This window comes from Carassius carassius, chromosome 14 (assembly GCF_963082965.1).
Source record: "Carassius carassius chromosome 14, fCarCar2.1, whole genome shotgun sequence".
Taxonomy (NCBI): Eukaryota; Metazoa; Chordata; class Actinopteri; order Cypriniformes; family Cyprinidae; genus Carassius; species Carassius carassius.
This window is the reverse complement of record NC_081768.1, coordinates 2,713,592-2,741,468: the sequence shown is the minus strand read 5'-3', so window position 1 is coordinate 2,741,468 and position 27,877 is coordinate 2,713,592. Positions and strand designations below refer to the sequence as shown.

Here is a 27,877-nt window from a genome sequence, read left to right as displayed (position 1 = left end):
CACACGCACATCTACCTAAAAACAATTGGAATAATTCTTGTGCATGAAAGAATGCATCCAGGAATTTCATTTTAGTTAACCTCTTCCTTTAAACTTCTTGGCATATGAAGAAACTCACCTTTATTGTCATATATCCTACAAACGCGTCCTCTGACCCCTCCATGAACACAAACGTTGAATCTCTAGTGTTCTCGATGATGACTTTATCTGCTACTTTCCCCGGAGCTGCGAAAGCAGATTTACGATTTATATATTTAGGTTATACAGGAGAAAGTGTCTCCATTTAATAGAAAACATTTAACAGTTTCAACTCTGAAAGATTTGCATTAAATTACTCAAAAATGCCATTTAAAAAAAAATGTTTACAAAAGATTTTCAAATAAATGTTGTTCCTTTGAATTTTCTATTCATGAAAAAGAATCCTGAAAAAATGTTTCCACAAAAATAAACTGTTTTCAACACTGATAATGAATAGTAATGTTTCTTCAGCAACATATTACATTTCCAAAGGGCACGCATGTGACACTGAAGACTGAAGTAATGATGCTGAAAATTCAGCTTTGATCACAGGAATAAATTACATTTCACAATATATTAAAATAGAAAACTGTTGTTTTAAATTGTATTAATATTTAGCAATTTTAACAGTTTTTTTAATCAAATAAATGAGTAGAACAGACTTCTTTCAAAAATATATTTAAAAAAAATCATACCAACCCCAAACCTTTGAATGGTCCTGTATGTAAATATTGACATGGCTAAAGACTCATATGCGTACTCATACCAGCGCCTATCATAGTGATGGGCGACTCAATGTAGATCCATTCATCTGTGTAGATCCCAGAATGGACAAATATCAAACCGTCAAAGTGTGCTTCCTGAACTCCTCCCAGAGCGTCTTCAATGGTGTCATAATACTGAGAGAGAGAAAAACAAGTGAAAGCAGGATTACATAACAGATCACTGCCACCTGTCCCTAACTAAGGGTCAAGACCAATTTAAAGCTGTTATTAGCATATTAGTGTTACATATTACACTGAGTTTGTGCTACAGAAAGGAATGGGAGATGGGCTGTTACTTAAAAAAAATGTGCATGATTTTTGCCAAGTGGGTAACAAAAAAAATCCTACAGATATGCATTAAAGAGGGACTTCAATTATATCTAGACATTGAACAGTCTAGGAAAAGGTCTTTATTGGGCAACCAAAAAAAAGAGTGTACAATTCTAGTTGACATTATATAATTTATCATATGAAATGTCATTGTCAACATTTTATATATGATACAATTCACTTCTGTTTATTAATTAATTAATGAATGAGCCATACATATAATGCATCTATAAATGATCTAGGACTTACCAGCATGTTTTCTCGTCCCTTATATCTAGCCGGGTTGCTGTAGAAATGTTCTGCGAAGCCGGGCTTCACATGAGCACCTTTATACTGCAAACACAAAGGTCAGGGATCCATCAGTCCGTGTTTCTTCAGAAATATGCGCTCATAAAACTCCCTGATGAAACTGATGATGACTGACACATCGCGAGCTCCCTAATCATCACATTCCCACACCATCTGTCCTCTTTCAGATTCAGGGGCAAAGACTAAATCTCTTATTCTTAGATATGCATTGTTTTAATATTGAGGAAAAAAAGAAACAGTCTATTTATTTCCAAAAGAGAGCATTGTTAAATGGTCACTAAATACTACATTATGACTGTTTTCAGCCCAAACCCTATTAGAAATGAATGAGAGGAGCAGTACCAGTTGCTGAAAGCTCTCTTTCCAGGGATTGGGCTGTTCATACTCTTCTGGGTTGATCTGGTGAAACTTCCCAGACTCGGGGTGCATCATGGGACGCGTGTACTCAAAAACCTCCATGTAGAGTCTCTTCCTGCAGACCGGATGAGAATAAAGATCAATGACCCTTACAAAACACCATTCTGACTGAATGATTACCATATTCATGCACCATGGTAGACTATATATACTTAAAAACAATGCCATTGAAAAATGGAACAACTTTGTGATATTTATTAGGCTATTAGACAATTTTAGAGCTGCTAAGTTTTATTCATTTCCATGAATCCGTTCAAACGGTCCGATTCAATGCTGTGATTCACTGATTTGTTCGAGTCATCACTCAAATCAGTTTGAAGATGTGTGGATTTATTGACAAATATATAAATACTTTTTTTATTTTATTATTATTATTTGGCTATTACACTACTTTTTCAAGCCATCCCTTTCAATCCCATATAAAAATGTAACAGCAGATTAGGGCTGGGCGATATGGAGCAAAAAATATATCTCGATATATTTTGCTATATCTCGATATACGATATATATCTCGATATCTTTACAGGAAAAATAACCCCCCAAAAACTACTGCAAAAACAAATATGCCAAATATTACATGTTTAGGGCCCTATGAAACTTTTTATTTTTTCTTCACCATATGTTTTATTGTTACCTAATTCTGTGTTTTAGCATGTGTAATTATTTAAATGCATAAAAACAACTTCATTAGTTCTTAAAAAATTCTACACTAATTCTTACAATAGCCTTATGTGAAATGTTTTTTCCCTTCAGAAATTCTGTGTATTTACATTTTTCTGGTTATCAAATGAAGGCATAAAACATTAATTTAATTTATCTTTTAATTATTTAAAATTAAGCAAACTTTATTTTTTGGTAAACAAAGGGGATTTACTATTAAAAATAAAACATGGAAGAAATGTTGTGTGATTATTCCTTTAAAAATTATGTTCGTTTCTTTTTAATAGTAATAGTAGTGGGCTATGTACATTCTGCTGAACAATAGTACTAGACTTCTGGCAAATACTTTTATTTTGACGAACCGTTACAGTTCTGTGTATGTGATACTACAGTCTATGATGTGATATATGACGCTAGTTTTACTCAAATCAAACGGTCAGATGCTCATGAAGTGACTGTCAGAGCAGTTCTGGATGTGTTTACGTCCTGATTTAGTGAGATGACAGAAGCTGAAATCACCGCGAGCGTCACGCACGCTTCTGTGTGTTTAATGAATGAAGACGCGCTTCTGCGCCAACACAGACATGCAGGATTCATATTTAAATCGACCTTTACAGCTTAATATTTGCATATATTAGTCCATATCGTGATATGATATAAGTGCAATGACCTACTTTTGATTAATTAATTCAAAATTTGACAAATGCCGTGCCATTCCGCGTTAAACTGTAAATTCTGTTTTTATGACTGGATTCTGCGATTCCCTTCGCGTTTTCTGCATCGTGGAAATCATTGGGCCATACAGTAGACATCTGCCTGCTGTTCGCCCGATTCCGAAAACCGAAGTATCTCCATATAATGGAGCCAGTTGTCCTTTTTTTTGAGACTAGTTCTATACACGCGAGGGGAGGGGGGACAAAAGCAAGGAGGCGGGGGGCGAGCGAGCGGGGGCGAGCACAGCACAGAGAAGGCAAACAAGGAAAGTGGCGGAATCAGAATTAAATATAAACAATATATCGATATTTACGATATGTCAAAATCCATATCGTGTTTAAAAAATATCTCGATATATTTTAAATATCGAGATATCGCCCACCCCTACAGCAGATATATTTATAAAAACTTTTGATTTGAACTCCAGTAGCAAAAAAGCTTCAGAGTTGCTAAATGATTCACTTCCATGAATCAGTTCAAACTGTTCGATTCAATGAACTGGCTAAAAACTGTGATTCAATTATTTATTTGAGTCACTGAGTGAAGAAATATTGCTTGAAGTAGATAACTAGATAAATACTACTTTTATTTCCAATATATTCCTTCTATTAGACTGTATCCTGTATTTATTTACAAAGCCTCTGGTTCATTTACATGAAATCATTTCAACCAATTAAAATTATGATTTATCTGTATAAATCTGATCAAAAAAGTCTCTATGAGGAATTATGATTTCATTGATTAAATTATTGAAGTAGATTCTGTTTGTACTAATGCATATAAATGAAAATATATAAAACCGACTTGCTTTGGATAAAAGTTTCTGCTAAATGCATGAATGTAAAATGATTCAATCTTCTTCCTTGTACTCATCTTCAAACATGGAAACCATGCCTTGATCATATTTTTACTGTAACTTCTTTGTGTTTTATGTCTTGCATTAAACATTTTTAATATTTATGCCTGGTCAAGAAAACACAAAAAATACATACAAAACATGCATTTTAGTCCTACCAGAGGATGGGGTCATTGGCCAGTTCACTAAAGCGTTTGCACACACAGGCCGCTCGGCACAGGTCCTGCTCCAACAGATAGGAGAAGATCTTCAGGACCACCTCGTCTGGAAGCTTCACCTGCAGATACTGCTCCGCTGGGGTGACTGGAGCACAAGAGAACGGGAGTTAATGAAAAATCATCTGAAGCTGTTATCACCACATGTCAGGTGTCTGATGTGCATTACCAGGCAGATCATGTGACTTTCCCGAAACTCTGGCACGTTTTGCCCGATGCCCAAAGTTTTCTGTTGTCGACGTGGAAGCACCCTTTGAACAAGAAGAGATATTCAACCTCACATGCAGAACATTTCTCTCTTTATCTCATGCATGAAGGGCTACATGACTTTTGCAATGTGGAAAACACAGACAGAATTGCAGAATTTACAAATTAACAAATAACTCTGAGTGAATAAATCAAAGTAGGGTTATGTAATGAAAAAAAAAAACTGAAATCGGGTAACATTAAATATTTGTTTTGCATTAAAGCTGCTGTTTTTCTTACAGTCTGAATTAATATTGCTTTCTAACATGTTTATCTAACGTTTAGCAGCATTTACGCACCTCCATGTTGGTTTTAGTTGGACAAGCTGTTCTCTTCGGTAACAGAGATTTTCTTCGAAGTTGGTACGGACTATTTTGAGCGCCTTGACCAGATTCTTCTGCAACCATCTCGGCAGGAACTTCCTCATCTGAAAAAGAAAAATTAAATATAGAGCTCATTTAGAAAAATATATAATTCAGCACACCTTTACATTTAACATCAACACCAAAGGTCAGATCGGATAAGTGAGAATTCATCCACTTAAAAGACTTGATTCTGTTTTTGGGAAGAACAGCTCGGTTCTTTGATGGACAGAACAATAATTGCAGACATTTCCGGACAGAAGCATGAACTTATGTTTTATTAAGTATGCAAAATTAGAATAAGAGCATCCCAGATAACAAAGCATTAAGGGTGGGAATCAAAATGAATCACCATCTGATTCTAAAACAATTAATTTATCTATTTTTTTTATAAATGAGTTTACTGACTTTGAATCTAAAATGTATGCATTTTTATTCAATTACGTAGTTGTAAATACTTTTTAAAAATAATTATAAATTAATAATAAATCAAAACAATTAAAGAGCTTACCAATTTAGAATATACATTTTATTTGAGCATTTTTTATTAAATACTTATAAAATAAGTACTTTAAAAATAATTACAAATTAATAATAAAACATTAAATGAGTTTATCGATTTACAATATCAAATTTATTTGTGCATTTTTATTCAAAGCTTGAAATGTCTGTTTTAAAATAAAAAATTCAAACCAAAATAAGTAGGCTACTCTCTGATTATGTAATCCATATGCAATATGCATTTCTCTCTGGCATTCATGGTGAGTAAGCATCGTCAACTTCATCTTTGCAGCGACACAGAAAACACTAGTTTATTACTAAACAATTAAATTTCTCGAACCAGCAGGCCATTCTGGGTTGAGTGAGCGACCCCACGGAATGAGTGAGCTGAGCGGAATATTCAGAAATGCGCTCTCCGCTCACGAGCTCTGATCGGGACAAACCCGAACCTCTGCTGAACTTCAAACATCAAAATAGACATAGCCAGACTAGACTACTTTAGTACAAATTATGAGTTTATTGACTATTTTGTATAATTCTTAACAAAATTAGAATATAGTTTTTTTTTTTGCCTAGTTCCTATGTCTATGGCCCAATGACGCAACAATGAGTCCACTTCTAAAAAATGCGGGTCAGGTACAATATTTTCTTTTTCTTTTTTTGCGGTCCGAGTTGCGGGCGGGTCAGTTGAAAACGTCGGTCATGTGCGGGTTTTTAATACATTGACCCACGCATCACTGGTGCTCACGTCTACGTTGGAGTGATGTCGGCTAACAGTGTGCAAAGCCCACGGCATTTCTGCCTTCAGTGTAGTGGTTGGGGAGAATGTACCGAAGGCATTACTTGTACTGGGACTGAGCGAGCCCAGAGAACATTCTTACAAGAGCAACGTGTAGCAGAGAGATTCGCGCTCCGCACATTATATTCCGCGCGCGAGCAGAGAGATTCACGCTCGCGCATTATATTAAATGTACTTTCGCGCTACAATTATGTGCTCTCGACATTTGACAGGGAAATAACGCCATAAAATTACGTTAGCATGGAAAATAGTTTTTCCGATATCTTTCTTTCATTCCGCCCAGATAAAATTTAATGCCACTCTTCAAAAATTAACGCAATTTAATACATTTTAAGACCTTAAAAAACTTATATTTTATTTAAGACGTTTTAATACTTTTTAAGGATCCGCGGAGACCCTGCAAAGGCTGTTCCACACATCAAGAACAACCTCAACCAACTGTGTTCAGACACCGCTATAAGACTTTGTCATTAGAAATAATGAAAAACAGCTTGTACCCTACTAAACCAATTCCCAAGGTCTTGCCTCAATGCTCCAGAATCTACTTCCTCTGTTCTTCAACTCATCTAAATCACCATATGGTGGATGCATAATCAATATTCACATAATTGATTTACCTCTCAAGTTTTCCCTGTAATCAGACATCTACAGTGTCAGTGAAAGTCAGCTCAAACAAGCCACTTCAATAACTCAGGCCAAATGACAGAGTAAGAACATCGCAGTGTTCCCCGGGATAAACGCTCGGATCAGCAAAAGGTGGAACAACTTGGACTTCCGAGTTTAACGGCATACTGAAATGTCATCAAGGCACCGTACGACACGCTTGTCAGGCGGCAGTGAATCAGCTGGGAAGGAAACACACGGCTGATCTCCTCAACAGCTGCGGCAAACGGAGCAGCTGACGCCGGGACACAGGGTCAAAGGAGGCAGAGGGTGAATGGGGCGGCCGTGACACCCATCCGGGGTGAATTAGCCTTGTGGCATCCCTTTGAAAAACAGGCCTGAAACGTGAGACGGAGCTGCCCCGCTGCCACAGCCCAAACACAGAGCGTGTTTCCTCTCCAGACTCCTTCAAACAGAAACACTAGATTCATTTCAGAGAAGGCTGATAAAACATAAAAACAGAGTTCACTCAGAAACTGTTAACAGTGGACACCACACAGCGGTTTCAACCTAGTTACCAAAATAAACATGGTGATCTAAATATTTCTTGGTCAGAATGGCTCAAATCAGGGTTATTATAGTTAACTAAAACTAAAACCATTACAAAACTATTGTTACTTGAAATAAACTTAAAATAAAAAAATAATTATTTGGGTTTATTTTATCATTTATATTTCATTTTATCCTAATTTATATTTTATTTCATGTAGTTGCCGAGCCAAAATTTCTCATTTTCTTTTAGTTGAACTTATTATAGTTAACCCCCAAAAAACGGCAAAATTATTTAAATATGTATTGATTAATTTATTCCATTTTAATTCATATTTCATTTAATTTCAGGTACTTTGCAAGCCAATATTTCTCATTTTTTTATTTAACTTGAAATGTCAAAATGACAAACTGAAATAAAATGTATTAAACTATAGACATATAAAAAGAACAAAATTACCTTTAACAAAAATTGTAATCAAATCAGAAAATCTAAAATAACTACAAATTAAAATTTTATATATATATATATATATATATATATATATATATATATATATATATATATATATATATATATATATATATATATATATATACACATACACACACACACATATATACATATGAAATAATCTTAAAGATACTAAAATAACCATCTTAAAAAGATGTGAAGATGTATTTCACACATAAATGGCAACTTGTGCTGCCTTCTTGATTAAAAAATAAATAAAACTGCATTGATGAGTCATATGATGCGATTTCAATATTTCCTTTCTCTTTTCAGGTGACAATCTACATAAATAGTTAGGAAAACTGAAACATTAAAAACATCCACACTAATGAGCAAATAACTATTATTAATTATTAGATGTATTACCACTCCTAAAACAACAACAACAGACCAAAAAGTTCAGTCTTTTTCTCACCTCAGAAAACGTAATGTATTGCACAAGTCGTGTGGACACTATTTAATTATTATGGTATATTTTTGTCCTTTTCAGGGTCTGACATGTGACCATCCACTTTCAGTGCATGAGAAAACACAACATCTGCTTCTACGTTCCACACAAGCTAGAAAGTCAAACGTTTTGGTGCAAGATGAGGGTGAGAAAAAGCTGATTTTTGTGCAAACTAGTCCTTTAATTGTCCAACAGCTGAGGAGAAAAGGCTCTGTAATTGATGCACATCTGATAATACACTTACTTGCAACAATACAGTATTGCGGTGATATTTTCAACGATCATTGCTATGGAAACCCTCCCCATCTGATGGAGGTCACATACAGGACAGCATCTCTCCATTTATATCACATATTTTGTTAGATTTAAGTCAAATGAAACTGCACTAAGCTGAGATTGCAATGGATATTAAATAGATTTGAGCTTAAAGGCATCAAAAAAAGAGAACATGGAGTAACAAAACGTTTTATGATGTTGAAATGAAAGCTGTTCACTGATCAGTCGTGCACAGTAACAGCAGGAACAATTGAAGACATTAAAGAGGTTTATTTCAACACCGTGTTGAATAGCTTGATGAACACAGCAGTGCAACAGAAGCTTCACCACATGGCTCATATCCAGATGAACAAAACAGCTCACTGATGAAGGCTTTTGGCATCTCTTCATGTTTCCTTCAAGTCTTGAAACACACAAAATGAGGTTTGCCTGAACTGAAAGTGAAACTAACTGCTGCTATGCAGAAATTGGAAGCAAAACATCTAACAGTAATCAAATCAAATGGATGAATATACTAACAAGGATTTCAGTCAAACTGCATTCAATGTCTCGGATACATTACAGTTTTTAACCATTTAACAGGTTTTTGCTGAACCATTTATTATAGTTTCATCATTTCATTACATCAAAGCGTTCTAATACATGCTCAAACTAGTAATCGTATGGTTTTGTCCACGCTTTGTTTTCCATTAAAGCAAACTGCCAAATGACATCTCAACACATGACCTCTAAACAGAAAAAGGGTTTAATTCATACAAATAGCTGTGTGCATGAAAGTACCTCATGCATGTAAGACGTTATACCCAAATTCAAAAGTCACGGTCTGTAAAACTGCATTCAAGAGATGTTTTGTTCATGATACTGGTTAGTATAACTTTACATGCATCCACGACATACAGCCCAAAATCCACAACAACCTCAACAGGTTTACTTCACATCGCCACAATAATGCATTTTTAATCTGCATTTAACACATTAAACAATCAGCTTCCAAAACTGTTATTAGCCTACAAATCCAGCAGTGATGTTTGTAACTCAATACACAGACATGAGCGTCAGGGACAAAGGTTTGGATTGAGATACAAAGCCATTCGCTCAAATTTAGCCTCTCAAATATCGATAACAGTCTGACAACTCAAATCTGTAGCTAATACACATGCAGTGTGGTTAATAAACAGAACAGACACCACAAAAGACGATTAAGAGGCAGTATTTTAAAAATTAAGTGTGTAAATACACAACAAATTGCATGCACTGAAAGCCCAGGTTCAGATAGATGTTTTTCTAAAGTGGTATTAATATCCACTACTTGTAAAACCGCTGATTTAAATGCATGTGATTCAAGAAGATCCCCCCAGTGTTGAAAGTCATAGAGAAAAAAATCTAATAGCATCACTATTAGCGCCAGACTCCACCGAACACATGCTCCGCTGTAACACGACACGCTCTTTATCACACGAAGCACGTCGTGGGAGGATGTGATTAATAAAGGTAGATTTCTTATCTGTAGTGCGTCTAGTTTACCTTCAGGTGAGAAGGAAGCCATTCTGCACGAGGATCATCGGTGAATGAGACACATCCTGCAAACGCAGCGCTGTTGCTCTGGTTTCACCAGGGGCTCTCCAGGGCTACTAGTCCAGTAACCACTACAAACACAGAGTCCCACCAACTAGTGCAACACAACAGACAGCACGCTGTCTCCAGACAAACACCATCAGCACTCAGGAGCCATTAAAAGACTGTTTTCATTCTGTGCAAATGTTATTCTTGATTAAGAATTACTGATATTTAGACAAGTGACATATAAAGCACTGTCCTGCAGTGAGCATGCAAAGCATCTAAAAGTAAATAAAACTATTTCTATCATTTGTTTATCATTCCCATGTAATATTCGGAATAATGAAATGTTTGAATGTGGAATGTTTTAAGAAAATGTACAATTTAAACAAAATGAAAAAAACTCAAGTGATTAAAAATTATTTATATGTATATAATCAGTACACACACACACACACACACACTTACACAGACATAGGGACTATATATTTATACACACACACAAAAATTATGTTTATATAGATGTCTTCTCATATAAATATGTCTTCTCATATAAATATAAAAATTGTATTTGTGTCTGTGTGTATGTGCATGAATAAATGTATTCAAAATAATATATTAATATTAACATATATTACATACATTTAAATAAAATTAATATGAACAAGTACAGTATTTTATCTAATAATAATAACAATAATATGAAACTTGAGCTACCAAAATAAAAGTGTAGTACCCTCAGATTTGATCATATTTGCATCAATTATTGTGCAGAAAAAGTGCAAAAATGTGCACAGGTCATGGGATTAAATAAAAATTTTACATTTTGCCAATTTCATTTTAAAACAATATTTTGCTGCCTTCAGCTATTTAAGCCACACTTTTCCCCCCATTTAAATCCATTCCCCCCACAACCAGGAAGAAAAAAAAAGTGTAACCTTGTAAATCCCACTTAAAGGGTTAGTTCGCCCAATTTGCAAAATTATGTCATTAATAACTCACCCTCATGTTGTTCCAAACCCATGAGACCTCCGTTTATCTTTGGAACACAGTTTAAGATATTTTAGATTTAGTCCGAGAGCTCTCAGTCCCTCCATTGAAGCTGTGTGTACGGTATACTGTCCATGTCCAGAAAGGTGAGAAAAACATCATCAAAGTAGTCCATGTGACATCAGAGGGTCAGTTAGAATTTTGAACATATGAACCGTTGTGAACCGTTTTCTTCAAACGGTTTGTTGAATCGAACTGTCAGAAAGAACTACTGGTGATCCGAAAACTGATGCAACCGGTTCTTGACTCGTGAACGAGTCATTATCTGGCTCGGCTTGATGTTCATCTCTCACTTCACAGCAGTTCAGTCAGTGTACTGCTTGAGTAAATGAATTACTCTGGGATATTGGTTTGTTTGAACTCAGAGGGAGTGTCAGCCACATTAAACAAGTTAACAGCTTAAGTCATTTGTGGATTAATGCGTATTGGAGACGCGAACCGTTTAAAACGATTCAGTTCGATTTGGTGAACTGTTTCAAAAAGATCCGGTTACATCGAATGATTCGTTCGCGAACCGAATATCACAAACTGCTTTGTTTTGAACTCTCTCACACAACAGACACGGAAGAAAAGACAATGCTGAATAAAGTCGTAGTTTTTGCTATTTTTGGACCAAATTTTATTTTCGATGCTTCAAAATATTCTAACTGACCCTCTGATGTCACATGGACTACTTTGATGATGTTTTTCTTACCTTTCTGGACATGGACAGTATACCGTACACACAGCTTCAATGGAGGGACTGAGAGCTCTCGGACTAAATCTAAAATATCTTAAACTGTGTTCTGAAGATAAACGGAGGTCTCATGGGTTTGAAACAACATGAGGGTAAGTTATTAATGACATAATTATGCAAATTGGGTGAACTAACCCTTTAACCTACTGACTTAAAGAGCTTCTATCAAAGTCCATTTTCTTGAGAAAGTCTCTCTCTCTGTGAATACGCCTGACAGCATGTTAAGCTTCACTAAATAGCTTTTAAACAATCTGTAAGGTCTGAATTACAATCCTTGATCGCCCCACCTTTTATTAATATTCTTTTAAGATTACAGCCACTAAGCTTCAAAGACATACATGACCCCCTGCAGGACACACATGAATAGATGCTGAGTGGGGTTTAGATCAAATCAGCTGAAGGTATTTGACTTAATGAAGCTTGTGATACAAACTGGAGCTTTACTGGTTCGTTACAGCAGCAGCTCATCAGCATTATTATGAGTTTGTGTGGAAAATTAAGTTATTGATAAACAGAATCACGTTCATGCATTTGGCAATTTTACACTGCATTCAAGGTTTACTTATAATTTGAAACATTTCTTATTTTATGCATTGTGCAAATTTCTGTATTTATCCAAAGCAACCTGCACTGCATTTAATGTATACATTAAAGCACCATGTTCTACTTTTTGAGCTACATTTACATTTAACAGACACTTTTATCCAAAGTAACGTGCAATACATTAAAGGTTTACATTTTATAATTTCATGCATTCCTTGAGAGAATTGAGCCCATAGCCTTGTGTTGCAAGCACAATTCTCTACTGTTTGAGCTACATTCACATTGGTGTATTTGGAGGAGGTGTTTATCTAAAGTGACTTACATTGCAGTGAAGATTTACATTTCATTGGTTCATGCATTCCTTGGGAATCGAACCCATGGTCTTGCTTTCTAGAGTAGAAACACAAAAGCCGACCACTGGGAAATAGAGGAAACATCTAACTAGAAGTTACCAAGCCCCTAGTGTGAACTTTACACCTCAATTTAAGCAAGAACACTACACCACACACACCCTCTCAGTTGTTGCTATCTCTCATTCCAATTCTGGCCCATCCTGTTTGAAAGCTTTGCAGTTTTGACCCAGTTTTCGTAAGAAAGACACATTCCAGCTTATTGCCAAACATTCCCCTGCAGTGCCCCAGCGAAGCCATTTAAATAAAGATATGTGCCAGACTCACCATTACACACCTCGTGAGAGTTACAGTAGCATCACTGCCATTACTCACAAACCCCAAAGGTGTGACACTGATGCAATAAACACTTCTGACAAAAATATCTCCATCCTGGACTATTATCACAACAGTAAATTCAGCTTTTAAAGATTTCCAGGAAGTATTATTCTGCACGGTAATGCACCTGCTGTTAAAAGAGCTTTTGAAAATGACCTCAATGTTTTGGATTTCGGTTATAAACTAAGGGAATTATGGGACATATTGAGCTACATTAAGTTATGCAACCTGTTGCAACCATTTTTTTGTAGATTCTGCCAATGCAGAGGAAACACTTGATAAAACAGGAAAACAGAGAACGATCTAGGGCTCCACAATGAATCGAAATAAAACAGAAATCATAGTGCAATTATCAAATCACAAAGGCTGCAAAATAATTACTCAAGTATTTGCACTGCATGTTTCAGACATTCCAAAAGTAATGATAATAACAAATTTTAAAAAAAATTGTAATCACAAAAAAATAATCACAATTGCTAAAGTTACCACACTACTTGTTATTACTATTAATTACAAAAATACCTGTGCTGCGTCAAATGTGGCACGGTGTTCTTTTACACACTTTATGCTTAAATATTTTGCAAATCAACCAATTAAGAAACCAATAAATATTAGAATTTTCATTGCATAGTTAAATGCTTCCATTTAAATGCTTAAAACTTACTATTTTTTTAATTCAATAGCAATACTAATATTTATTGTTCAATATCTTTTTTTAGTAATTGTTATTATCTTATCATATATTAAATCACAACCTCTATCAGAAAGTTTAGATTGCAAATAGTTTTCACATTTTTTACAAAACACTGGCAATGCGGAGTAAACACTCAATAAAATGGGAAAGCAATCTGTTCTATGAAATGACATCCACATCTAACTCAAAAATATAGCTTGTGTCCAACTCAGCACCTGCATGTAGACGGCTGTTTAAAGCATGTTTTCAATGCAACACCTGTCTCACGGCCTTGATTACAGAACATTCTCATAAGTTTACAGCAGCCATTCATTTACATACCCAAAGCCGCTCTCTATGTGCTGAAATATTCCTTCAATTTCAGTCAGAAGAAGTTAAGAGGTGGTTAGTACAACCATCTCTCGAGTTTGATTGCCCGAATTCCAAACAAGCTGTCCCACTGCTAGATTTGCATAACAGATGACTAGGGCTGCAACTAACGATTATTTTGATAATCGATTAATCTGTCGATTATTTTTACGATTAATCGATTAATCGGTTTATGTACTTATATTTGAGTTTTTTCCATTTTTTCCCCAAGTAAATTATTAATAAATGGTCTTTATCATTCAGCATAGATTTAAGAGATTTTAACCATTTTGCACTGTCATATCCTCATCAAAAATATACCTGGAGTTGTTTTATTGTGTTAGTAATCCTTTGTCGAACTCTTCTGCAATCAGAACACTGACCCATACTCTAGCAAATTTCACAAGGAGATTTCAAATAATGTTTTCACCATGGCAGTCCTTAGAGCTCCTAAAGTAGTTTAACATCCTGAACAAAGCTTATTAAGGAATCTTTCAGAACATATTTTCACGAAGAATAAGGATAAAACAGAATAAAATTGCAGTGCATTGTATTTTATTATTTACTGGGAAAAAGCTTTATAGCTTTTGCTGTGAAATTGTAAACAATCCTTCAAAAAAAGTGCCAATGGCATGAAACCTGAATGGAACTCACAATTTAAAGTAAAATCCATCAGAAGGTTGTCCAGAAAAAAAAAATAGGACACACAAAAAACCTGCTGTGTGAAAAAGAGCAGTGAATAATACTTAGAAAAAAAAGTGCATTTCAATTTTGAACTGGTAAACGACAAACTGATCACAGAACATGTTTGTAAAGCTTGAAATGTTAAGTGTTAAAAAGCAATGTTATCAGCTTTTACGACTAAACATTTTCAAACAACATTGTACTGGAGAATCTGCACAAATGAAAGTCTTAGGGGCCGTTCACAAATCGCGCCTAAAAACGCGTGGAAAACGCTAGGCGCACCGCTTTCTCCTTCTTTCCAAAGCGCTCGCGCAGAAGCGCCCCTGAGGCGTCTGCCTTTGCTAAGCAACCATGACGTGCTCTCTCCTTGAAGACGCGGATATTTCAGCAAAGGATAAATGGATTTGCAGCTCAAAAAATTTATTTCAAAATGGAAATCCATATACAACTATGATCAGCTGTTCCTTTCATCTTGACTGAGCTTTTAACGTTTTTACGGGAAAGGATGAAGCTGATTGGTTAGTTCTTGTCACATGAACCGCGGTGCGGTTGCGGCATTCTGAAAAGTTTAAATGTTTTTAACTCGATGCGGTGCGGTGTTGGAAATAACGAACTTGAGCGCGCAAAAGACGCGATATGTGAACGTCCCCTTAAACAGTGCAGTAGTGCAGAGTTTACAGGTTACTCTTCTTTTTTAAAGGCTCAATGTAAAGTACTCCCACATTACGCTGAATGCTGCAGACATAGATGTCTATGGCTGCAGAGACGCTGTTCGGGAAGCACGTGACATAAAACAAGGCCAGCTATTGGCTATTCGCTACTTCTCCTGTTGTACTGGCTGAGTAAAACCTCCGGTGGCTCATTACTGCCACACTTTGGTCACCGCAGATTTGAAATATGCACGAAATGAGCCGCTTACGGCAAATAAAAGTTATTTAGCAACGAATCGATGACTAAATTTGTTGACAACTATTTTAATAATCGATTTTAATCGATTAAATCGATTCGTTGTTTCAGCTCTACAGATGACCAAACTTTTATAGCTGTTGGACTGGATGACCAAAAAGACTAGAGGTGCATGAGAGTTCGAACAGCCTTTGAAAACACTTGGTAACCAATTGGATGGTCAATCAACCAACCTGGAACTGTAGCAGTGCACGATTCACTCATAACGATATTACATCCCATCAATGATCTACATGCATATATGCATCAGAGTGGGTCATAGCTGGGTTATTGAAACAGTTAACTAGTTATTACAACTCATCAACAAGCAAATCATCTCCCAACAACAATAAACAAGTCAATGAGGGCGTCGAGTTTACAACATCCAACACAGCTGGCTAATTAAACCAAAGAAGAAACAACCAAAAAAAAGTGTCATTTTAATACCATGGTTTTGGACATTTCCTACGGTGTTCTTGGAAAAATCGTTGGGAGTGCAGTGTGTAAACTATGGTACTGTCACAGTACTTTTTTTTGTAACTGCATGGGTACTCATAGTTTACTTTAAAAGAGTACCATGGTAAAACCTTGACACTTGTCAAAAAACTAATTCCCATAGTAAATATCTAAAACAAAACCTGAGATTAGTGTAGTATTTGATAGAGCTCCTCTAAATAAAATATTGTAATGGAATCATAGCACTGTGGTCGTATCATACAGTAACACTACAGAACGTTTAATAAATATTAAGGTATTTATATGATACTCAAAAATACCATGCTGCTACCATGGTAAACGTGCAAAAATCTGGCAATGCCATGGCGGAAGTCGCACTTACATAAAGCATCATGCTACTGGAATAGTTTTTAGACATATTGTGGTAGTACAAAAGGTTCTTGGAAATGTTGTATAACATGAACTTAAATACAATGGAATAAATCAAAGTACCATGGTAATATAATTTGACACAATCGCTGTACCATGGTACTACTGTTGTACGTCCATCTAAGTACTATGGTACATGTCCAAAATAATTATTGTTGATTGGGTTTATAATAATGGTACTTGAATGTATATATATATATTCACATAGCACTAAATATACACATATCACTCTGAGGTACATTAAAAAAATACCATAGTAAAGATATAATCTCAGTACTCACATAACATCTCAGTTTTTTTTACATGTAATGACTGCAAATGTCCTAAATAAAGAGTTTAATACATAATCTAATGAATAATGGTTGTGACAGTGGTATTTACTGAGGTTTGTGCTATATTCGGTTGGCTTAACGTTAGCTTTTGTGTTGCTAACAGCAGTTGCTAACCGCTGTAAAACGCTGCCATTTTTCACGAATATCTCAATGTCGATGCCACTGTTTAGACTCATGACGCATTTAAAATCACGACTAGTTCGTTCTGGATTATACATAATCTAAAATATCACGTTAAACTGGGTTTATAGTAGATAGGAGAGCAGATCAAACCTAGTTAAACAAAGCGCGGCCTGCGGGGGGATCAGAAGCCTCGGTGTTTCCTAGGGTATGAACATTAACACAAATAACCTCAAAATACTACATCACGACACGAACGCTACTGGAATCTGAACATGACGAGTAAAAGAAGACAGATAATGCGAATCAAGCCCAGGTTGGTGTTTGTTAGGGATATATTCACCTCTTTCTGCGTTGTTTCTGTCCGGCGGCACCGGGCGCGGCCTCGACACTCGCCGGGGTCTGCGGCTCGTCGCTCGGACGGAGTTCATTTGACGGGTTTCTGGTGTAAACACACACCGCTGCAGCCCTGTCCTCTGGATCCCTACACTGTGCTGAGCTCGGAAGATGTCAATAAAAGCCTAAAGTGCATTGCACTGAGAATCTGCTTGGTCTGTGCTGCAAAGAAAGCGCTCTTACTGTTCAGGAGGAGCCATTTACACACACACTTACACGCATTACACACACTTACACGCACACAACCACATGGTGCTACACTCCACCAATCACAGTACACTTCCCCTTACAAAAAGTACCATGGTAGTATTCTCTGAAACAGCTTAGAATACCATGGTAATACATGGTAGTAATCAATTAGTACCATGACACTGAAGCCAGTGTACCATGGTATTCATAAAGATGTCTTATAGCATGCTGCATGTCCAAAATACATTTATATGTACAAGCATTTATATTTTTCAGCTATTTAAAAAAGTCTATTTGGATTCATAGGTTTTGAAGATCTTTCAGACTTTATTAATATTGTATAAATGTGAGCCTGGAGCACAAAAGCAGTCATAGGTAGCACAGATAGGATATATTTGTAGCAATAGCCAGCAATATAATTGTGTGGGTCAACATTATCGAATTTTCTTTTATGCCAAAAATCATTAAGACATTAAGATCATGTTCCATTTCGTAAAATTCCTGCCGTAAATATATCAAAACTTAATTTTTGATTAGTAACAGCATTGCTGGGAACTTCATTTGAACAACTTTAAAGGCGATTTTTCTCAATGTTTTGATTTTTGGTTAAGGAACTGAAATAATTAATGTGTTTTGTACAGTCAATATCAGAATTACCTTTAAATAACGTGCATAAGATCCACAGGGCATAGAACTCATTTTTGTTGAACGCTTGGACCATTTTGTGTGGTGTGAATTTGATGTCAAGTATGCTTTTGTTTCATTTTAATAAATTGCAGCTGGATAGAAGGTCATTTGTCTGATGAGACAAAGAAGAACAGCGTGGTTCTTAAACTGGGTTGCATTTCCCAAAAGCATTTTAAGCCAAGTAGAAACTATTATTACCGAACTTTAACTTGAAATAATAAAATAACTAATAAAAAATAAAGATTAAAAGGATTAAAAATGAAAAACACCTTATTAATACTACCTTAAATTAAATTGAAAACAAAAAATATAATTATTAAAATAAAATCGAATTCAAAATACAAATAAAAAATATTAATGTAAAGTTTATTTAGTGTAACCTCTCTCTCCCTCTCCCTCTCTCTCTCTCCGTCTCTCTCTCTCTCTCTCTCTCTCTCTCTCTCTCTCTCTCTCTCTATATATATATATATATGTATATATATACTTTAAATTGGAAACAGTGAATAAAAAATATATATTTGAAAAACTATTAAAATGACAAAATAATAAAATGACTAAAATCTTCTTAAATTGAGGACAGAGAATATATTAAAAAATCAACTATAATTCAAAATATAAAAAAGAAGCTATAACAGTGTATCAATGATACTACAATTTTAAGCAATTCATATTTTACCCACAGGCAGAATATGTAGGGTTATTTGCATATTATGAGTATGGTTGAGTTTCGTATTGCCTTAGGTTCATCAAAGTCACACCTGAAAACAGGACGGAGTCTAAACTGGTTTTCTAAAGTGAACAAGAACCTGTGCGACTCTTTCTTGTTGTTTGAATGTTGACACTAAGTTTCTGAATGAGACACGTTAAGAACTCTATTATCAGCATGAATCAAACAGTGATTTCATTTAATCTACCTCAGCTGGCAAAGCACACAGAATGACTGTATGTCAAATAAAAGAGAGAGAGAAAAAAACATGTTGATGCTTTTGAATTTTGCATCACTGTGACGCAAGTTCTTTACTTATGAAAACACTTCCATCAGTTTCATAATTTCATCACTCTTTCACTGTACTGTAGTATTTATAGCAGATGGAACTGCATCTGTGTATCTCTCTAACTGTATTTAAACTATAATGTTGTTTCAATTTGTCATTTGGTTGCAGTTTTTGAATGAAAAGCCAAACAGTACTGGTGTTTTACAATGCTGTTAACCATATGTTTTTAGTGCACACATCCCTCAGCTGGAAATGTGTCATTTCTTGACATGGATACATCACTGAGTGAATTCAGATGTGTCTTTTGTAAACATGCTTGCTGCTGCGCTTGAAGGCTCGTGCATCATTCGAAACTCTATAGATAAGGCATTTAAAATTGGATTTGAGGTAGCAAGATGATGCAGAATTGCAATTCAAATTTGACTGCAGTGAATGCAAATAAATCATAGGTTTATATTTAGTTTATGTGTTTTAGCATATTTAATAAACTCATTTTTGTGGATCAAGATGGAACTTTATTTCCTAGAATGCATTACCTTCATTGATATATATATATATATATATATATATATATATTTTTTTTTTTTATAAAGTCATGCAGATTCAAATTCCATTTGGGTTCAAATCAGTTCAAATTCACATCCATTACAGGCAGCCAGTTCTTTACATTTTGCATAACCTCTATATGAGAAAGAAAATGGCAGATTGCTAATGGTAATTATATTTTTCATAAATGATTAAATATTAATGTGGCAGCAGTGTGTGGCCTCATTTGTGCAGCAGGCGACAGGTGATGGTTCCTTAACTGTTACAATCACAAAATTAAACCGTAAATATCGTGAGAAGTGAATAACATAACAGCTCAGTTTATGTTTGAGTCTGATCAGAAACAAACAAATGCATGACGTTTATTTAAATGAATCACATTTGTATTTATGGCACAGGACGAAATGATTGGCTTGGGTTTGTTTTCATTTAGAATGCACATTCAACACAACCAAAATAAATAAATAAACATTTTTGTTTCAAAAATTTTGTTTTTGTTTCGAATTATTTGACACTGATGCAAATAACAAAATATTATTACTTTGCCCATTAATTTGTTTTAATAAGAATGCACATTCAAGACACAAAATAAAATAAAATAAAATAAAATAAAACCTTGTAAAGATTCATTTAATTATTTGATTCTGAGGCATATAGCAAAATAACATAATAAACAAGAGAAATAATATTATGAATTAGTCTAATAATATATGGTAAAAATTTTCAATGACACCCATCTGAAACAATCAATAATTATTTTTTATTAAAGTAATTAAATTTTTATATATATATAATATATGTATTATAAGATATGTGTTTTTATGTATAAAATATTACTGTATGTGGTTGTTAGGGATTTTGTAATGTTTCATACCTGTTCCTGTAAAACCTGGTACAGAATAATAAAAAGCCTTTTTTTTTTTACATTTTACATTGTTTCTATATATGAAATCAAAAGTAATGCCGGTCTGGTTGAAGACATTGGCATGTTGTTTTAGAGTTTGACCGCTAGAGGTCCTTGCAGAACACTACTGTATATTGCAACAGAGCAAAAAGTGACATTAAACAATTAAAATGAATCTAGTCTGTGTTATTTTTGCCTATATGTGTGTGCTTTCTAGTGTGAGTTCTTACTGGCACAAGTGAAATAGTTCAGCCTCAGGTCTCCAAGCCTGCATTGTTATTTTGTCCTCATTAAACGGAAGTCTATTCTAATGGTTGCCTCAGTCATTGTTTGTCATATTTAGTCATAATCATCAAATAGAAACTGTGTGACTTAGAAAAGCTGATTATATTGAACCTTAGAGAGTTTTATATTGTAAGTGTTCCTTGAATATGGGGCAGAAAATGCAAGCCATACAGCAAAAATATGTATATTATAAAACATATATTTGAATATGTTTCAAAACATGCAAAAATTGACAAAAATATTGGTAAAATATTTTTCTACATATGTTTATGTACATGCATTTTTCTTTACCTATATATATATATATATATATATATATATATATATAAATAATGCTCTCTCTCTCTCTTTCCCTCACCTTATTTGTCATCTATACTGTTAAGATTTTAACAATTTTTCATTCATTTAAAAATTCCTTTTAAATTCAGCTCTTGACGCAGATATCAGCTGATCAGCCAAAACCTGTAATCAAAATCAAATACTGAAAATATTGTAAAATATGAAGACAACAGATCAATTATTGCATTATGCATGTATGTGTGCTGAGGATCTTGTTGACTGTGAGTTGATGTGGCAGTGTTGAGCTTTATGTGAGGCAGTGGTGGCTATCAGTGAACCTCAGCTGCTGTGGCCAGTGACAGGAAGCTGCTTGTGCTGTGTGTGTGTGTGTGTGTGTGTGTGTGTGTGTGTGTGTGTGTGTGTGTGTGTGTGTGTGTGTGTGTGTGTGTGTGTGTGTGTGTGTGTGTGTGTGTGTGTGTGTGTGTGTTTGTGTGTGTGTGAAGCAGGATGTGGCTCGTCGCTCACATCAACTGCTGAACAAATGCACAGTTCCCTAAGGTTGGCACTAAAGGAAGTGAAACTGTTTGTTATGAAGGCCAGGACTGTATAATACTAATAATTGACTGAGATGGGTGCCATTCAAAAACCTCTTTCAACCTTTTCATCAATCTATGACATTCACACTTTTGTCAGACTCTTTTATAGTGCATTCAAGGAATATATTTTTATTACTACACGCATCACACCCTTGACCTTGCTGTTGTTTTTTTTTGTTTTTTTGTACCATGTTTTAGTTGAACTACTGGAAGAATCATTGTTCCTATTTTTCACACTTAAAAAGAATAAAAAGTAATAAAAAGTGTTATTCTAGTATTATATATACTATTTATTAATAGTATTACAGTAATAGTATAATATTTATTCATATTTGGAATTTACCTTTATTTTTATATTTTCAGTTTTCATTTTAATTCAATTTTAAGGTTTAGCAATTTAATAATTGTGCTTTTGTCATTTTTACTACTTAAAAAAATTGCCTTCTTTTTAGTCGTGTTTGCAGGCCTCACTATTGCTTATGTGTTACTTATTTTCAGCAGATCATTTTATAGATAATATATATAATAAATTCAGAAGTTATTTTACTGATTGATTGATTGATTGAAGAGAGGCTAGTAATTGAAACCAAATCAGATTTAGAATTTTCTCTAAAAATTGAAGTTCTAAATAAGATGCAAAAATAAATAATATATAAATATTTAATATACAATATGGAGATAATTAAATAATTAATTAAACAACTGTAATAATTAAAAAATATTTTTTCACTATAATATCTTTCATATCTGAGACTTTATTTATTTGTAATATACTTATAAAAAGACCTGCAAACATTTAAATTATATGTATATATTATTATTTATTTATTTTTTTGGCACTGTAACAGCAACTTGTACAGACAAATTCATGTCATATTTTATTCAGACAATGTTTTAACTGTAAAATATTGTCAAGGTTAAATATAATATATTCTAAATTATTATAATTATTTAATTGTAAATAATTGTAATATTTTTGCCATTGTAACAGCAACATTTGTAGTGGCAAATGTGACTAACGTTTTATTCAGACAATGTTTTATCTGTGAAATATTCTGAATGTTGAAAATAATATGCAGATAATAAGATAATCAAATAATAAATTAATTACAATAATTTCAATGAATTCAAATAAAATAATTTGTTTCATTTTTTTCCCCTTCATAATCTGAAACTTTGATGAGTGTTTATTCTTGGCCTCAATCATCTGGTTGCTCGTGATCTAGGCCGCTGCCATGACAACCGTATCATGTATAAATCACATGATCTTGTGATGCTCTCAGTCTGGCTCAGTTATGGGCTTCTCCCGGACAGTGTGTTTTTACTCAGCTTAATCTCATGTGTGTAGCCCAAATCTGACTCTCTGTAACCCTAAACAGCTCGTCAGTCTTCCTCTGCGGACGCCTGGGACTCCATGTGAAACAGGTTTGGCCGTATGTTGAGTCAGATGCTGTTATAGATCCTTCTGCTCTGAGGGCATTCCTCTCTTAAAACAACACACATGCAGGGATGTATAACAAAATGTTAGACTAGTGACTTTTATTTTAAAGAAAAATATTTTTCACAAAACATTTTACAAAAAAATAAAAAATGAAATGAATGAATTAAAATATTTCACAATTGTGAGATTTAAAAAATGCTTTTGAAAGATGTATTTTATGCTCAGCAAGGCTGCATTTATTCGTTCAAAAAATCCAGTAAAGACAAAAATAATAAAAAATTATTATTATAATTTAGAATGTTTTCTATGTGAATATATTGTAAAATGTAATTTATTCCTGAGATCAAAGCTGTATATTCAGCATCATTATTCCAGTCTTCAGTGTCACATGATCTTCAGAAATATGCTGATTTGCTGCTCAAGAAAGATTTCTGATTATTATCAGTGTTGCTTCATATTTTTGTTGAAAAACATTTATTTAGGATTCATTGATGAATTGAAAGTTCAAAAAGAGCAGCATTTATTATTACTAAATAGAAATCTTTTGTAAAATTCTAAATGTCTTTTTTGTCACTTCTGATCAATTTAATGCATCCTTGATGAACATTTGTAAAAAAATATATATATTTATGATAAAAACTGCAATAAGCAATATATGCTCTGAAATAGCTTTTTAAACATTTGAACAAAGTTTGTGAGCAAACTGAATATAGATTTCACTAAATCTTTGGCCTAAGTTATATTTGTATCATCGGAGGGTTTTTCTCAGGACTGAGGTTTGCTGATTTGATTGTGATTTAGTAATATGTGTACAGCTGCTCACAGACACGTTCGGTCTTGTCTGACTGTCTCTTATGATCTGAATGACGTGTGACACACTAGTGTGTAAAATTAATACAGATGCAAACCTATGTGACGTTCTGCACCCAAAGCCATTTGCTGTTCATTTCTGATCTACAGGACTGACTGTCTGCACTGTTACTTTGCCAGAGATGAAATCAGATCCGTTTGTTCATTATAGCCAACATCCCATGCATCTACATCAGTTGCCATAGTAATGTGTTCAGCGTCAAGAGACTTTCTCATACAGTTTGAGAGGAGCTGCTAGTGACGGTAGAAAACAGCACATTTTGCTTCTGCTCATGTCTGAATTTCTTTAGAATCAACATTTTTATCTAAATAAATATATGTCACACACAAACACACACACACACATTCCTTTATTCCTAAATTATTATTAATTGTTTTATTACCTGCATATTATATTATATTAATACACACAAATTCATAAATTAACAGAATAATTTAATCGTCAGTCAAATAATTATACATATATTTATATAAAAATAAATATTAATAAATAAATTAAAAATAAAAATTTTATATTAAACAGAATGTTCCTTCATGTGAGGATGGAAAGCAGGAAATGTTGCCTATGTTAATATATAAATAAATTATATTGAATATATAAATATAATTTATATATTGAATTAATGTATTATTCTATATATATATAATATATATTATTATTATTATTATTCTATATATATATATTCTATATATAATAAAAAATTATTTATTTATTCATAATTTTTTTGGTTTTTGTTCCTTAATCTGACATTTTGTCTCAACAGATCTGTTACTAATTCACCTAATTGGGCCTATGTAGTTTGTGGTAATATTAATATGTGTATTTTTATCAACAAATATAGAAATATATCTGCTATTTGATTTTACAAAGGCATTTTTGTTACTTTTGCACAGTTCTGGTTCTGTGTTGGTCGTCACTTGTGGTCCAGTGTAGATCTGGTGCTTCACTGATAATGGGCTTTATGGAGTCAATTTAACGCCGTATATATACGCAAAAAATTAGCTTTTTGCAAACAAAAATTAAGAATTGCAAAACATAAATGAAACAGCACGAAAGCAATGATTTTGCAATAAATATTTTCCATGGTCATATCTATTAATTTATTTGCAACGCTGCTTTTATTTTGCGTGTCAGTCTAGTTTGAGCTTGCGATACCATTTTTCCTTTGCGCTTCACTTTTCTGCGAGTCTCTTTGTGGCACTGTTTTGACTTGGGGGCGGAGTCAAGGGACGGGGGCGTGTACAACATACCTCCCTGGTCATCGGCCCAAGACGCAGCTCACTGATCCAGGTCCTGTCATGATGAGCAGAGACTTTCGAGTGGATCGTTTATTTTTCTTCAGTAGTATTAAAACATTCATGTTTTCGTTTTATTTACTTTATTAACAAATGTACACTCTTAGAAAAAAAGGGTTCAATGGGGTTCTATATAGAACCATAGGGTTCTTTACTCAACTCCAAGGAACCTTTTATGCTAAAAAAGGTTCTATAATGACAAGAAAGAACCCTTTTGGCACAAAGGTTCTTTAGGCTATTATTCATTAATATATTACATTTATTCTGCAACATTTTGTATTTGTAATTCAATTATTGTTTGTAGTAACTTAATATCACATTTTAATCATGCTGATTTTTGGAGAAAAACTGAAATGGCATTCTTCATGTGATATTGACTAACTACATAAAATGATATAAATATATACATTTTCTAAACCCCATATCTTGAATTTTGTGATCATTCACATGCATTCATAAATGCATTTGAATACACCGAATAATGCAGTGAAAGAAGGCACTCAAAATGCACACGCACACTAGTATGACTTCATCATGTAACTTTACATTAGCCTAGATGCGTGCACTTTTTAGGCACGATTTGTTTAGTTTTTGAATGTATTTGATACTGTTAAAAGGCACACAAAGTTCACATATCACACCTAAACATGCATGGAAAACTTAATTAGAACTACTTGTTAGTTAAAAATGCCTATCCATATACAGCTATGATTCCGAAACCCCAAACTGACTCAGATGATTTGCGAACCTGCTCCAAACTTCCAAACTGTCTCAAATGATTCGTGAACCAGCTACGAACTCCCGAACTGACTCAAATGATTCACGCTCTGAACTCCCAAACTGACTCAAATGACTTGCGAACCCGCTTTGAACTCCCGAACTGACTCAAATTATTCGCGAACCCGCTACAAACTCCCGAACTGATTCAAATGATCCTCGAAGCCGCTCCGAACTCCCAAACTGACTCAAATTATACGCGATCCCCAATCTGACTCAAATGATTTGCGAACCCCAAACTGACTGAAATGATTCGTGAACCCACTCCAAACTTCCAAACTGACTCAACTGATTCGCGAACCAGCTCCGAACTGACTCAAATGATTCGCGAACCCGCTTTGAACTCCGGAACTGACTCAAATGATTCGCGAACTCGCTTTGAACTCCCGAACTGACTCCAATGATTCGCGAACCCGCTTTGAACTCCCGAACTGACTCCAATGATTCGCGATCCCGCTCCGAACTGTCGAACTGATTCAAATGATTTGCAATCCCCAAAGTGACTCAAATGATTCGCGATACCGCTCTGAGCTCCCGAAAAGACTCAAATGATTCGCGAACCTGCTTCCCGAACTGACTCAAATGATTCATGCTCCGAACTCCCAAACTGACTCAAATGATTCGCGAACCCACTTTGAACTCCAGAACTAACTCAAATGATTCGCGAACCCGCTCCGTACTCCCGAACTGACTCAAATGATTCGCGAACCCGCTCTGAACTCTCGAACTGATTCAAATGATCTGCAAACCCGCTCCGAACTCCCAAACTGACTCAAATGATTTGCGATCCCTCAAACTGATTCAATTGATCCGCGAACCCGCTCCGAACTCCCAAACTGACTCAAATGATTCGCGATTCCCAAACTGACTCAAATGATTCGCGAACCCACTTTGAACTCCCAAACTGATTTAAATGATTCATGCTCCGAACTCCCAAGCTGACTAATGCCGCGTTTCCCCCTCAGGAACTTTACCCAGGATCTAGGGACTTTGGCCTGGTACTAGGTGTGTTTCCACCGCAGGAACCAGGAACTAAATAAAGTTCCGGGTAAAAAAAATCCCCCTCAGAAAGTCCCTGCTGGCGAGGTGGTACTTTTTCAAAGTTCCGGAACTTTCGGGGGCAGGACTTGGGCGCTAAACATCCTGATTGGTTGAGTTCACGCAGCATTAGTTCAACCATCATTTATTCGGATCAACATTTTCAAAATATTACTGTTATTGTGTCATGAAATGTAATTTTAAAAGTATTTCAGGCGAGAATGTAGTTGTTTAAAACTCAAATCTGTTGTTTATTTATAAAGACAGTGCCTATTTAAATATGTGTTTCACAGATCTCAGAGACGGTGAGCTCCACGCGATCAGCGGGAGCTGAGTCCTCATGTATCCGCCGAGAGCAGCCTCAGCTCGGCTAGA

The 27,877-nt window shown here is 34.7% G+C and overlaps 1 protein-coding gene across 2 annotated transcripts in view; it reads right to left on the bottom strand.

Moving 5' to 3' along the window:
- Positions 1-17,848, bottom strand: part of LOC132156714 (F-box only protein 11-like) — a 33,682-nt gene extending 15,834 nt beyond the window's left edge. The window contains exons 1-8 of one of the 2 annotated variants that reach the window (XR_009437493.1): positions 17,547-17,848; positions 4,829-4,956; positions 4,453-4,534; positions 4,227-4,371; positions 1,764-1,893; positions 1,362-1,445; positions 785-917; positions 119-225 (exon numbers count right to left, since the gene is read on the bottom strand). Coding sequence is in view for 1 of the 2 variants with exons in the window: in XM_059565689.1 (XP_059421672.1) it covers positions 119-225; positions 785-917; positions 1,362-1,445; positions 1,764-1,893; positions 4,227-4,371; positions 4,453-4,534; positions 4,829-4,956; positions 17,547-17,634 (897 nt within the window). In the remaining variant the exon portion in view is untranslated. The remainder of the gene's footprint in view (positions 1-118; positions 226-784; positions 918-1,361; positions 1,446-1,763; positions 1,894-4,226; positions 4,372-4,452; positions 4,535-4,828; positions 4,957-17,546) is intronic. The other variant, XM_059565689.1, reaches the window with a different exon arrangement.
- Positions 17,849-27,877: the final 10,029 nt, after the last annotated feature.